At 36.0% G+C, this 15,652-nt stretch overlaps 2 protein-coding genes across 4 annotated transcripts in view; one reads left to right on the top strand and one right to left on the bottom strand.

The window, feature by feature from the left end:
- obsl1b (obscurin like cytoskeletal adaptor 1b) overlaps nt 1-13,861 on the top strand; it is a 47,863-nt gene extending 34,002 nt beyond the window's left edge. For all 3 annotated transcript variants that reach the window (XM_049484551.1, XM_049484550.1, XM_049484552.1), the window contains 8 exons: nt 365-631; nt 4,138-4,250; nt 5,008-5,161; nt 6,038-6,199; nt 6,365-6,469; nt 6,565-6,831; nt 10,973-11,253; nt 12,611-13,861. In XM_049484551.1, the coding sequence (XP_049340508.1) occupies nt 365-631; nt 4,138-4,250; nt 5,008-5,161; nt 6,038-6,199; nt 6,365-6,469; nt 6,565-6,831; nt 10,973-11,244 (1,340 nt within the window). In that variant the 3' untranslated portion in view covers nt 11,245-11,253; nt 12,611-13,861. The remainder of the gene's footprint in view (nt 1-364; nt 632-4,137; nt 4,251-5,007; nt 5,162-6,037; nt 6,200-6,364; nt 6,470-6,564; nt 6,832-10,972; nt 11,254-12,610) is intronic.
- The window catches only part of ctdsp1 (CTD (carboxy-terminal domain, RNA polymerase II, polypeptide A) small phosphatase 1), a 46,961-nt gene continuing 42,591 nt past the window's right edge, over nt 11,283-15,652 (bottom strand). The window contains exon 3 of the mRNA XM_022680154.2: nt 11,283-12,027. Within this exon, the coding sequence (XP_022535875.2) occupies nt 11,986-12,027 (42 nt within the window). The 3' untranslated portion in view covers nt 11,283-11,985. The remainder of the gene's footprint in view (nt 12,028-15,652) is intronic.

The raw sequence follows: 15,652 nt of genomic DNA on the forward strand, positions 1-15,652 counted from the left end.
TGGTGTCACCAACTATCAAAAATAAACCCCACTTTTCCATGGGGAATCTGTTTTGGAATACTTAAAAAAAATGTTGGCATACCCTGGAACATGGGCAGGATTTAGTGTAACAATAATACGGGGTGGTGGAAACCACCAGCTGGCAAAACTGTCATTTTACATTAAAAATATATTCTATTCTTTAAACTTAATCTTTCTCCGTGTTCATCACCCTGCCGGATGCTTATCTCTTAATTTGTCTGTTTATACATCTTTCTTTTCACTGCTCTCCATTAGAGATCTAGCTGTTTCTCTATATCCTTCATCACATGAGCTCTTCTCTGTTCTAACGTCTCTGATAACTGCTGTCTCTATGTTCACACAGCACGGAAAGTTAAAATACGCAAAGGATTGAGTGAGCTCCAAACTTTTGAGCGTGAGACGGCATCCTTCGAGGTGGAGCTCTCGCACAGCAACGTGGAAGGGGCGTGGCAAAAGGACGGGAGTCGCCTGAAAAGCAACAACCACTATCGCATGACTGCCAAAGGCCGTATCCACAGCCTAACTATCTCCAACCTGTCTCTGGAGGACAGTGGCGCCTACACATTCTCTGCTGAGAACGCACGATCATCCGCCAGACTCACTGTTAAAGGTAAACATTATAAGCTGTACATTAAATAGACAAAAGTATTGGGACACTTGTTTATTATTACTTGCTTATTATTTAAACTCAATATGCTTTATAATAACAATAAAAGCTTTCAACACTGAGACCAAGCAATTATTGTATAAAACATATGTAAATCTCAAGAGAAGGCAGCCTGTGGAGAATGATTACACACTGATGGTGAGTGAGAGTTGGGAGGTCACGCCCAAAATGCAAATAGTGTGACCAACATTAGTTGAAATCCCCTATATAATTGCTCAGTAGAGCACATTTAACTAAAGAGTAAAACTGAGCATATGCAGAATGGTGCAGATTAGTTGGCTTGGCCTTAACTAGAGTTCAACTACAATTTGTTAATTTTGCAAACACACAAGTTAATTAGGCCAACTTTTAACAAGAAACTTAATATTATTAGTTTAGGAAACTAGTTTCCTACAGTTTATGGTGCAATTCAATATTTCTTCTTTAGCTGACTTAAAAATTACCTTAAGTAGAACAATTTTAAGGGTTATTTTTTTGGTGCAGCCTCTCATTACCAGAAATTGATTAATTAATCTTGTTAATTTGCTCATATAATATGTTTTCTCAACCTTCTCTGCTACCCCTATATGTCAGTTTTGATGAAGTTGTCTTAATAGAATCAAACATTGTCAATATTCAAGAGTAAAAAGTGATTTCAACCAACTTTTAGTATATTACACATGTCCTTGCTCTTTTATCAGTGTTTGTTCATACAGCTTTCCCATAAGGCTCCTGGTCCCATATATTTACATTTTGGGTGTGGCCTCTTTCCTTTACTTACCGTCTTTGTGTTGTCTGTTGCCCAAAGCTACCTTATCCTAGACATGCATTAGTGTAGTATGTGCATTGATTGCCATGCCTCAGTGTTGTAGGCTGTTTGAGCAAGTTGTCTTTGTTCTGTGTTCCTGGTTGTTACAGTTTGTTAGCTTGGAGTTAATTCTTATGCTGTTTAATGTTGTGCTGTCAGTGTTTGCAGTTCTTTAAAAATATGGTGAATATATATTTGTATAAATAAACCAAATTTATTAAGGCCACAGTACTCAAAAAACTGTTGAATAAACTTAACTGATTCAAGTTTTCATCTGGCTTTGAGTCAGTTAAGTTAAAAGGGAAATATGTATGTATATATATATATATATATATTATGAAACTTGACAGAGTTAAGTTGATTGAACTTAAGCTTCTAAATATTTACAACTAAACTAAGTCAAAGCTTAATGATAAATTGACAGAGTTAAGCTGAGCCACTAAAAATAAATATATATATATATATATATATATATATATATATATATATATATATATTTTTTTTTTTTTTTTTTTTTTTTTAGTGTAGGATAAGGTAGCTTTAGGCAACAGACAACACAAAGATGGTAAGGAAGGAAGAGGCCACACCCAATATGCAAATATATGGTACCAGGAGCCTTATGGGAAAGCTGTATGAACCAACACAGATGAAAGAGCCTTGGCACATGTGTAGTATACTAAACGTTGGTTGAAATCACTTTTATTCAGTGGCTAAACAAGCATTTTTAAGTTTTCAGGTTGAAGTTACAGGTTAATTTTATTGAGTTGTAATATTAGTTTTCCTGACTAAAACACAAAATTACTTTTTTAGAGTGTGGAATGAATTAGAGTGTGGTATTTACTAGCTATTGTAGAATTGTGCAAAATATTCAACAAAAATGAGAAGAAATTTGACTATACATAACAATAGTAATTGGTCACTTGTAAGGGTTGTAATTCAGCTATCTGTAGCTCAGTCTCAGTAGGTAACAGAACGTCAGGGTATGATGCAAGTCTCTAAAACGATTGAATTTCAGACTGATGGCAGAACAATGGAATGGATTGATGGCTTTTGCTCTGGCTCTTACTACGTGTCAACTTACACATATAAAAAGACTTGGATCACATGATCAGTGTGTAGCTACCGAAACTTTTCAAGCATTCGCGAGCATAAGTTAGTAGTGTAAGGCAATCTCTCCTATGCCAAGTCACTCAATAGGGCTTATCAGTGGGAGTCTGGGAGCTGTCAGTGAGGATGACAATAGCTTGAAAATGCCACTACAACAAAGGGATCTCTACGCATTCCTTATCAGAGCCAAGCTAAAGTATATAGTTATATTCACTCCTGCTCTCCTGCAGACTGGCTTATGGGTATCTGCCTATTAAAGACCCGGAGGGAGCAGCGTAGGTCAGATAAATGTGATTTGCAGGTCAGTGTACTAGAAACATAAAGGTCAGTTTACTACTTAAAATATGCTCAGTATGTTCGTTTTATAGCCATGTTAAAATAAATGCAAAAAAATAAGCCATTACAGTTAACTGTGTGTTATTTGTTTGAACTGTGTGACCAAAGTATTGAAAAAAGATCAAACTGTTAAATATTGATAGTGCTTGACTTTATTAAGACAAATTCAGCAAAACTAATATTATAGGGGCAATAGAGAAGGTTGAGAAAATGTTATATGAGCAAATCAACAAGATTAATAAATCAATTGTTGGTAATGATAAGCTACACTAAAAAACAAAACTCAATATTGTTCTCATTAAGGTGATTTTTATGTCAGCTGAACAAGAAATATTGAACTGCTCCAAAAACTATATCAAACTTGTTGCCTCAACTAACATTATTAAGTTTCTTGTTAAAACTTGGCCGAACTAAATCATTTGTTTTGGCAAAATGTACAAATTGTAGTTGAATTCTAGTTGTGGCCAAGCCAACTAATCTGCACTACCGCACATGCTCAGTTTTACTCATTAGTTATAGGGGGTCTATAGAGCAATTATATAGGGGATTTCACCTGATGTTGATCATGCTATTTTCATATTGGGTGTGTCCTCCCACCTCTCACTTACCATCAGTGTGAAGTCATTTCCCACAGGCTAACTTCTCTTGGGATTTAGATGAGTTATACAATAACTATCTGGTTTCAGAATTGAAGGTTATAAGAGTAAGTTACTGGGTTGTGTGTTTATAGACTGTATGCTGTTTGGAGGCAGCTGGTTGTGATACTTATGACTGATAACTAGACAGATATGTAATATTCTTGACTTCTCAGTTGCTAACCTGCATTGATGAAAAATGTAGTTTTGTGTTCATTATGTGAGTTTGTTTTATGCAGTTAATGTAAAAATATATGTTGACGGTGACAGTTGTTAAGTTCATGCAATTTAAAAATGCTTTCTACTGTAACTGAAAAACTAATTCACCATACTTAAAATACTTTTTATGATCAATGTAATTTTACAAGAATTTGACACAACTCAAGCTTTTTTTGTTTACCCAAGGCTCTGTTTTTTAAAAATGTGGATACAAGGGAAATCAGACAATGCATTTGTAATAAACCTTTCATCTTAGATCCATTAAACAATTTTGATGGCTGGGTTGTAATTCCAATGATGTTACACTAGAATCTTTAATATAAAAACATGATTTAAAATACTTGTATACTGTCCACTCTCTTCAGAGACACCAGTATCCATCCTAAAGAAATTGGAGGACAGCAGATATCCAGAAGGCACTGGAGTTACGCTTGAGTGTGAGCTGTCCAGGCATAATGTGGATGTTAAGTGGACAAAGGTAAGAATCCATGACATCCTTCTAGCCAAATCATTTAAGAAAAGGGTATGTAACTGTATATATAATATTTATAATGACAAGCTGGTTTAGAGTAAATGTTAGATTACTGGTAATACATACACTGCCTGGCCAAAAAAAAAAAAGGCACACATTAAAATTCCATTGGAGCGCCTTTAGCTTTGATTGATTGCAGCTCGCATTCGCTGTGGCGTTGTTTCAATAAGCTTCTGCAATGTCACAAGATTTTTTTCTATCCAGTGTTGCTGAATTAAATTTTCACCAAGATCTTGCAGCAGCATTGATGATGGTAGAGTCTGACCTCTGCACAAAGTCTTCTCCAGCACATCCCAAAGATTCTCAATGAGGTTAAGGTCTGGACTCTGTGGTGAAAAATCCATGTGTGAAAATTATGATCTCATGCTCCTGAATCACTCTTTCACAATTCCAGACCCATGAATCCTGACATTGTCATCTTGGAATATTCCCGTGCCATCAGGGAAGAAAAAAATCCATTGATGGAATAACCTGGTCTATATTCAGTATATTCAGGTAGTCAGCTGATCTCATTCTTTCAGCTCATACTGTTGCTGAACCTAAACCTGCAGACCAACTGCAGCCTCAACCCCAGATAATTTTCTTACTTAAATCCAGATAGAGAGGCAGTGTATTTTTGGCTTGGTAAGGTTTGTCTGGATGCATAGTAAAATGTGATAGTTTTAAAAATGAAACTATAAACAATTGCTTATCTTTAATCTAGAATGGAGTCGAGCTTAAGCCAGGCAAGAATCATCGTATATACTCCATGGGGAGGAAGCGCTTCCTGCAGATCTTAAAATGTGAACTGGGTGATTCGGGTGTATACGTGTGTGATGCTGGAGATGCCACTACTTCCTGCTCCTTGGAAGTCTACGGTAATGTTACTGCTGCATGCTGTATGTCAGAGTGCATGTGTGAGGATTTAAATGTTGTCCATCAGTCCAACACTGCCACCCACTGGACAAACAGAGCCACATCATGAATGTGTTTACTATTAAGATCAAACTTTACAGAACGACTTAAGCTCACTCATTTATATAGGGTTACTAAAGTGAACTTTCCCGTTTGTACAATCAGTTGTAAAGTGATGTTTTGTTTTTGCATTAAAAGCTATAGGCCCACAAATCGTCAGGTCTTAAATTAATGCTGGTCATTTTGATGAAGTTATTTTGCACTTTTGGGTAAAACTGACAATATATTAACACCAATGCCTAGTGATTTTGAACTTTATTTAGAAACTTTTAGCTGTCTCTGACTGAATAACTAGTGAGTAACTGAACTGCACTGTATGTCCAGATATTTGTGGATGCCCCTTATAATTAATAAATTCAGCTTCTTTGATCAAAGAGACATTCAAATGCATTTGGCTTGTGTAGTCTCTGTAGAAAAGTCAAATAATAGAATAGAACTCTCTGAAGATTGGAAACATGCCTAACACCAGGTGTAGGCTAGAGGGGAATAAAGCTCTCTAGCTCCATCCATAACGTTTGGGAATAGATATCAAATTTTCAAACCTAGTCTAATCAAAAGTCTTACCTGGACAGTCGAGACAGAAGCAGCACCTGACAAAAGTAGTCCATCAGAGTCCAACCACTGCCAGAAAAAAGGCTTTAAAAAGCTGGCTTTTTTGTTTTTTTCACCTTCATAATCAAGAAAAAAAAAAAATTATATTTGCAGTTAGGTTGTCAGCCCCTTTAAAGAAAATTATCTGCGTGTGTCATAACTGTGTTTCTGAAATTCTCTTGGGGCAGAGAGGGAGCTTGAAGTGTTGCAGAGTCTAGAAGATCTGGATATTCAGGAGGACCAGAATGCTGTGTTCATGTGTGAAGTATCCCTGGATGATGTACCAGGAGAGTGGTTTAAGAATGGAGAGAAAATCAAACCCACCAGCACCATCAAAATCCGACAGGAAGGTTACCTGTACAGTTCTATTTTAAATATTTATTATCCTCCTTTTTTCACCTAAGTAAACAAAATTTCTTTAATAACATGCTGATATTTGATTTTACAATAATTACTATAAAGCCTTGTCTGCTGTGTGTTAACAGCAATAACTCATATTTTGTCCTGATGCACAGGAACCAAGCACTTCCTCCTCATGTGCAACGTTAAAGGAGACGATTCGGGTGAGATCAAATTCGTCGCCAAGAACATTGAGTCTATTGCCTATCTTGACGTGGAAGGTAAGCCTTTCATTTTCTTTGTATCAGTTTAGTGTCTGTGTGCAATATCTGGCCTTCTTTTATATCTATATTTTATATTATACTTCTCTTCTCAGAACTCCCTGTGAACATAGTGAACCCGCTGCAAGATAAAACAGCTTTGGAGAAGACCCGTGTCATACTGGACTGCACGGTTTCTAATCCTCGATGCAGCATCCGCTGGTATAAAGGCAGCAATGTCATTCTGCCCTCAGAGCGCTTTGAGATTTGCAGCGAGGGCTGCTATCGTAAGCTTGTCATTCAGCAGGTGGCACTGGAGGATGAGGGCACATATAGTGTCCAGGTGGGAGATTACACCTGCTCAGCAAAACTCACAGTGGAAGGTAAGTCTTAATACAGATATTATATCAGATCATTAACAAAAATATAGTGAAAAGAGATTCTTGTTTACCAAAAAGCTAAAATGAGAAATCCCTGTCATCGTTTTCATCACCTGTTATTGGCCTTAAAATGTCTGCTGATAATAAACACTTACAGTTTATGCTTTTATCAGCAGTCTTTTTGCATAATTCAAGGATTCAAGGACATTTTCATTGTCATTCACATCACAGATGGAACAAAATTGTTATCTCACGGTCCATTTACACTCAAAGAGCAATCGTTAAAATAGATAAGATATATAAAAAATATAAGATAAAATAAAATAGATATCAAGATAAATACGCAAAAATAGGGAGACTATGCAAGTAGCAGCAACACGACTAAGTCCAGGGTGCAAGTTTTGCTATAACAGCATGATCGTGTAAATGAAGAGCAGTAACATGATAAAGTGTCTCTGGGCGGGTAAAATGACAGTGTTGTTCCTAAGAAACACTGTTTTTCATTACAGATTATTATTAGTCCTGTGGTTGAAGTGAAACTGGATAAAGTGTGGCACAATTTGAAAAAAAAAAAAATTAAATAGAGATGGACAATATTCAAATACCTTTAGATTCACCAGATGCCTCTCCATTGACACCAGCAGTGTGTTAACCTAGTAAACATTGGGATGAAAGCTGCATCCTGGTGTTTTTAGGCTAATTACAAAAGACTCAAGTGAACTATAGCCATAATCCACACATAATATAAAACCACGGAACCATACCTACTCTAACCACACAAAGACATTAATCTGTTATTAAAAACAATGATTAATTCAGCTCAGAGAGGCACCATCATCAGTTAGCCGCTAGCCATTGCCGAATACCCTATTGTAAGCTTCATTACAAAATGGCTTCGGCCAGCTCGTATTCTCATATTGTATACAAAAAAAACAATAAATATACAAAGTACAGTGACGTAAAACAGACTCGCCCAAAGAAATTAAAATATAAAAACACCAGTTGATTCGATGAGTGTCTTATACTGCCCTCTATTGGCTGATTCCAAGAGATAAGTTTTCAAAATTTCTGCAGATATGCAGACATACAGGGCATCTTAAACAAAGGAAGTATCAAAAGTAAGAAATTACCTATATAAAATGAAAACACAAGGCTGAAGGCTAAAGGGGGCAATCTGTTAGGCCAAACCACTTTTACGTTATATGAGCCTTTGCTTATTTTGAGACTCCATGTACACTGAAAAACAATATTAATTGACTCAACTTAACTAAAGTCATCATTTTGCTTTGACTCAGGTAAGTTGTAATTATATAACATTTTAAGTTTATTTATCTTAACTGAGATTTGATTTGTTTACACAACAATAGTTTAATTATCTCAACAGCTTTTTTTCAAGAATTGGGGGCTTACACAATTTAGTTCATTTGATATATATTTAATATTATATATGTCATTTTAATAGACCTGCCTATACTGACAGCATAATTCTGTAACTTCAAACCCACATACTGTGATAACTAGAATGAGAGAATAAAGGTAATTGGCTCTTACAGTCTACAACACTGAGACTTGGCAATCAACACATAAGGTAGCTTTGGGCAACAGGCCACATGAAGATGGTAAGTAAGGGAGAGGCCACACCCAAAGCTGGTTGAAATCACATTTTTTTTTTTATGAGCCTAACTTAACATTTTTAAGTTATGGTTACAGTTCTCTGAACTCATTTTTTAGTTGTACTGGCTGGTAACTTTACTCAACTTGATAATAGAGCTATTATTCCTGACTAAAACTAACTTTTTAGAGTGTATAATCATTTTCATATTTGGAAGGGCAAGACCAGTGATTTTATTTTAACTGCACACATAAGACATCTAATCAAAGAGGAACATAAGATTCTTCAGAGCTTTTTTACCTACTACTTACATCCAGAACATAATCTCATATAAGTATAAAAAAACATAGGAAGAATTAGTGTTTCCTGTTTTTCAGAGTTGCCCTGTAGATTAACTATTTAAACTACATTTTATATATTTCATAGGTCTTGAACCGTGTCCCGGGTGTTGATTGCTAAGACAGCAATAGATCTTATCAATAGATCTTCAGCAATAGTACCAAATGACAGTATATTCATGAGTAAGAGCAGTAATCCTCTTCTTTCCCTCCCATTCATCCACCGAACTAAAACAGCCTGAAACAGGAGTACCGCAATCACAACATATGAGGCCCTAGCATACCCTACTTAACCGTTGAGGTAAAGAAACAGACTCACTACTAGCCAATAGGTATCCTGCCTACACACCCACCACACAACCCAAAACTATGAGTTTAATTAAGAGAGGGAACATAGTGTAAATCTGCCAGTAATCCCAACAGAAAACAGCACAGTACAAAAAACACTGTTTATTAATACATTATCTTGTCAGCTAGTAAAAGCAGATTAGGGAGGAGAGAGAATCCAAACAATAAAAAAGAGTCCCAGATCAGAAGGGGGCCAGTGGGATGCAGTTACAACTTTGCCCATCTTCACAAAACAGTCCTAAATCAGATAAAAGGAAAATTTGAACAGTAACACGTTCTTTGTGCCTTAGGCGTTAAATTTTCAACGTCTCAGAAAAATGTGGTAAACTTCACGCAGCAAACGTGACTAAAAACAGCCAGTAACGGGCGGCTCAGTACTTCTGTTTCCTTATATACATATACACCACTACATAAACCACTACCCAGAGTCTGCATGCGCGCGCACTTTAGCAACTACTCCAAAATCTACTGCAAGCCGCTGCACCCGCATCCACGCGACCAAGCTCCTTCTGCGCTGTTTCACTGAAGATCCCGCCCCGCCGCCACCGCACACCTGTGCACCAATCGCTGCTCCCCCCGGATCTGCGCTCCCTCCCCTCTGCAAAAATCCGCTTTTTAAAATAAGAGTCCCTCAACACCCGCGCATTCTCTCCATGCTGATAGGCTGATAAAAATGGGACAGTTCTTGTTTTCAGGTGAAAATAATTAGACGGTCCCAGTAATTCAAAAGCACCAAATACACATGTATATATGGAAGCCCGTTTTTTTATAATTATTAAGTTTTGACATACAAGTAATTATTTTGAGATAGTAAGTCATTATTTCGAGATACTATCTCAATATTTTGAGATACTAAGTCATTATTTTGAGATAGCAAGTGTGTTTGCTTTTGGGGAAAAAATGTTTTTTTTCTACCATACTGTGGTGTCTAGAGAACCACTAGGGGGAGCTGAGTGGATGAGAGGGGCAAGTAAGATAGCAGTGACTGTGGGGAGTGAACTGTGTTCTGCAGTAACAATAAAGAGCTGGCTAATTTTGTTCCAGTTCGTACTCACAAAAAAGACTTAGTATCTCAAAATATTGAGATAGTATCTCAAAATAATGACTTAGTATCTCAAAATAATTCCTTACTATCTGAAAATATTGAGATAGTATCTCAAAATAACGACTTATTTTTTCAAAAAAAAAAAATAGATAGCAGTTTACTTAATAATAATAAGAAATTGTGATGGATTATTATTATTTTTTATTTTTATTTTTTTTTTAGGTGGCGAGAATGGGCTTCCATACACACAGCACACATCACAGCAAATAATATTTAAAAAAGCCACGCCAACATAAACCCACAGCAATCCTAAATATAACAAAATAAAAAATAAAAATATAGAGGATATATATATATATACAGAAATATAGAGGGTATGGCCCAGAATCATCAGAATAAGATATTATTCGATATACCAATAACAGAAGAATTGTGGTACTGAGCCCTCCGGTTTATACATTTACTCAGTGCACAGTGTTTGGTGTGGCAGAGGGTCTGGGAAGTGAGCCCACTCTCGTTTTCTGTCGCATTCTGTTTTTTGCATGACTATGATAATGTAGTTTATGTCGTGTAGAATCGCTATCACATGCAAGTGAAAGGAGAAAAAAATTATATAACAATATTTTACAAAAAAGTAAAACCACAGATGAACCACCAGTACCAAGCAGTAAATCTGGTGATGGGTTTCATTTATCTCATTATTGCCTCATTATATGATCCATTATTATGTATTAAAATGATATAAATTTCTGTTCTCTCTGAAATGTTTAATCTTATCTTTCTGCCTATGTGTTTCAACAGCTCAGTCCATCCTGATGGTACAGGATTTGCAGGATGTGGAGGTGACAGCGCCAGAGGAGGCCTGCTTTGCGTGTGAAGTCTCTGTGCCTGTTAAGACTCCTGTTTGGACTCTGAATGGAGAAGTCCTCCAGCCTGGCCCCAGAGTTCTTGTGGAGAAAATGGGGACTGTTCACCGGCTCACCCTGAGGCAGACATCAGAGGACATGAGTGGTGTGGTGGAGTTTGTTTCAGGAAAAGCCAAAAGCACTGCACAACTGCGAGTTAAAAAGTAAAAACGTGAAGTAAGTCATGTTTCTGAAGAAACTGAGATGCTTACCTTATATAGTATAAATTGTGTTTTACATTTACAGTTCTGAAAAAAGTTAAGAGACCACTTCAGTTTCTGAATCAGTTTCTCTGATTTAGCTATTTATAGGTAAATGTTTGAGTAAAATGAACATTGTTGGTTTATTCTATAAACTGCAGACAACATTTCTCCCAAATTCCAAATAAAAATATTGTCATTTAGAGCATTTATTTGCAGAAAATGAGAAATGGCTGAAAGAACAAAAAAGATTCAGAGCTTCTTATTCATAAAGTTAATATTCATAAAGTTTTTCATAGAGTTTATCAATGAATGTGGAATAACCCTGGTTTTGAATAACATTTTTCATGCATCTTGGCATATTCTCCTCCACCAGTCTTGCACACTGCTTTTGGATATTTTTATGCCACTCCTGGTGCGAGATCAAAGAAACTCATAATTTTTAAGTGGTCTCTTACTTTTTCAAGAGCTCTATACTGGTTCCATTGGTTAAATTACAGTAGTGTATTTTCATACTGGTCTATCAGTTAAGCACATTAAGTGATTAGAATGATTTGTGTGCAAGGGTACTTTATGTAAAGGAATAAAAATAGATAGAACATGGTAGGTGGAAATTTCATCTTGTTAAATGAATTTGTTGGCAGCAGTGATTAGCATTGGGCAGGAGCCACATTAGGCCCCCAGCTGAGATTAATATCAGGATCAGTGGTTATGCTGTGATGAGGACATGGAAAAGCAGCAAGTGTTCGACCTGAGAGAGAGAGAGAGAGAGAGAGAGAGAGAGAGAGAGCGAGAGATTTGTGAGATTTTAGTGGTTACAGAGAAAAAATGTGTTTTAGTATAATCCTGGTTAAGCACATATTTTTTTAAAAATAATAAACTATAGGATTTCCGTCGTGGTGATGGGGCCTCAGGGTTGGGGATGACATTTATAACATTTATTTACTACAAATGTGTTTTTTTGGACTGTTTCACATAAAGTCTATAAAGTATATATGTATGCTTTGTTTATTATTCTGTTAAAATATAATTTACAAATCTCAGTGCAGTGATTTTTATTATAGCTGCAGACTGATTACACTCTTTGTAATAAAATGTGGAGTTATTTACTGTTCTTAGGCACTGATGATATCCTCAAAAAGGTAAATTAGGTACAAATATGACATTTATTATTATACATTAAATATTGCCATATTGCCTACCATTAACTCTGAACAACTCTGTTTAGCTGAACAATCTCAGTGGTTAAATATTGCAGTTGGTATGAGAAATTGAGTTTTAGTCCTGAAATGAGGTTTAATGTTTATTTGGTCCTCTTTATGTTTCATTTACAGATTACACCTGAGAGACGTGGAACCATCTTGCAATTACTGAAACTGATGCCTTGAAGACAGAGAGTGAAGACGTATTCGTCTGTTCTTTAACGGCTCAGTGAGTGAGGGGTCTGGGTTTAACCCTCCTGTAATGTTGGCCTGTAACTGTTAGGAATCGCAGTAATGTTCCCCAGTCACTTAGTGCACATTCAACCAAAAGTAGGTGAAAAGCATAATTTCTTCATAATCATTGTCTAACTAAATTCATATTAATTTAAGAAGTATTAAGTGTAATTATTTCAGATATCTTACAGGTTTACTTATAAATAATTATATTTTTCGCAATAAATATTCGCGAAAAACTATTAATTGCCAAAAAAAACTGCACATCCAACACTTTTTATTAGAATATTATTTGCCCCTGCAGCCCCTAATTTTAAGTTTTAATCATTTGCACTAATAAACCCAGCCAAAATGTATCATGCCTTAATTAATATTTTCTCTATATTTTTAAACATTTTAATGTTTAATCAACATAACAGGAGGGTTAAAATGATATCTTGAGTTTAGAGAATTTGCTTATGTAGGCCTACATCCACCCAGCCAGTCCAAAAGATTTGCACTGATCAACAAAACTGTAATTCTATATTTCAGTGTAAATTAAACAATATAATATTCTCCCTATACCACGTTTACTGTTAGCTTTTGTGATTGTATTGGCATTTACACTACTGTCAGTTTGTTATATATTATTTTTATTAGTTTTGAGCATTGTAAATGTCAGCGGACGAAGGTTACCATGCCAAGAAGAATCTGTGACATTAAGAAAACTTAAATTTGTTGTGAAGTAAGTATTTAATTCCTTTAAATGTTTGTCTATTGTCCTTTGTATAGAGACCCTTTTTCTAAATATTATTTTTAGTGGAATGTAGGTTAAAGGGATACTGAGAGGCATAGAGTTACAGAAGTGAGGAAAAACAGCACAGGGCCAAAAGGTTATTATAGGAAGGCTTAGTTCTGGATGCTTGTGTCATCACATACATGACAGTGAGTCAGCATTATCTGTTAAATCAACATATTTATCACACCAGTAGGGGGACTGTGTCATTAACAAATAAACAAATGTTTTCTTGAGCAGTTGAGCCTGTTGCTTCATTCATATTTATTTTACTGGGCTTCACCTGCTGTTTCTAGTAGGCAGTAGTGTTGTTTACTTGTGTACTGTTTACTAGTTATAGAAACAGCTGTCAATAAAATAAGCTTTACTCGTCACGTCTCTAGTCGTCTTCTTCTCGTCTCACTTGACACATGAACCAACACAACACAAGAGAAGTGTAAATGGGATATACAGTTCTGGAAAAAATAGGAGACCACTTAAAAATTTAAACACTTAAAAGTTTCCTTGATTTTACCCAATTGAATACCTCTGGAATATAATCAAGAGGAAGATCAAAAGCCATTAAACCAAGCTGAACTGCTTATATTTTTGCACCAGGAGTGGCATAAAACGTTGTCCAAAAGCAGTGTGTAAGACTGGTGGAGGAGAACATGGCAAGATGCATGAAAACCAGGGTTATTCCACCAAATATTGATTTCTGAAATTTTAAAACTTGGATATGAACTTGTTTTCTTTGCATTATGTAAGGTCTGAAAGCTCTGCATCTCTTTTGTTATTACAGCCATTTTCTGCAAAAAAAATGCTCTAAATGTTGTCCGTAGTTCATAGAATGAAACGACAATGTTCATTTTACTCAAACATAAACCTATAAATAGCTAAATCAGAGAAACTGATTCAGCAACTGAAGAGGTCTCAATTTTTTCCAGAGCTGTAAGTAGAGAGATAATCTGAGAGTATCTGTTTTTTAATTATCCAACTGTTTAGTTCAGCAGTTACTGCCAAGAATCTTAACACAACTGAGAGAGAGAGACAGAGACAAGGGACACAGAGTGAGAATGAGAGAGGAGGGGAAGAAAAAGAAAGAGAAAAAGAGAGGAGGGATGAAGGAGAGGGAAAGGGAGGGGGAGAGATAGTAAATACTCAGTAAATAGTAAATAGTCATGGGACAAGTCATAGTCCCATCTCACTAACCACATAAATCAACACAACACAAGAGAGGTGTATTTTTTTTCCATTCTTTCATTTATGATATAGCTCATTCAGTACAGTAAAATACAATTAATAATTACAAAACCATTTTAAAAACTAGGTTACAGTTGACTTAATTTAAACTTGGCATTCCTATTTCCAAAATCAAAAACAAGAAAGAACATCTCTATCTATTAATGCCGTAATTTGGTTTGCTCTACGCAAATAAGCAGACAGACAAATGTGCGGAACAAAACATGCTGTTTGAGGATTTGTTTAGATGTAGCAGGCGGGAAAATGCAGTTAAAAAAAAAAGAAAGAAAAATAAAAACTGCGGCGAAAGAAGTGTGAAACTAATAATAATGACAAGGCTATTTACATTCTCGTTTCTGAAAAAAAAAAATGACACTCCTAAATTCCACTCTGGAATTGCACAGACCACACGATCCATCAACCTGATGATAGCTGCCCCGCCCACTTTCCCCCCATTAAGAGAGGGTACAGTACACAGGACTTGATCTTAATACTAGGCTGTTCTTGACTAGTCCAGTGTGTCTCTGTTGTTGCAGTACCAGACATTTCAGACATTAAAAGCCGTTCCTGATTGGAGCCTTTAGATGATTGTTGAGTTTTCAAAGCTCTTAAAAGGTCACGCTTTCGTTTAGCAGCCGTCGGTTTGGCTGCTGATTGTAGAAATCGATGGATATTAACTGTTAATTTCTTGATTACAGATCTGATTAATTTGCATAGTGCCTTCTCGTACTTTTGACATCATAAGGCCATCATCATCATCATCATCCCTGGAACTGACTTCCTCAGGATACAGTAAAAGTAGAGGTGAAAGAAAAAAAAGAAAAATATCACATCCAGCCTCCAGGGGGAGCCCTTTCTCTGACAGACCAATAAGAACTCATGAGTTCAGCACACATTTTGGACCACATTAGACTTTAATGCTGGACATAAAAGTGCTAATCTAG

Source organism: Astyanax mexicanus, chromosome 11 (genome assembly GCF_023375975.1).
Source record: "Astyanax mexicanus isolate ESR-SI-001 chromosome 11, AstMex3_surface, whole genome shotgun sequence".
NCBI classification, from domain to species: domain Eukaryota; kingdom Metazoa; phylum Chordata; class Actinopteri; order Characiformes; family Acestrorhamphidae; genus Astyanax; species Astyanax mexicanus.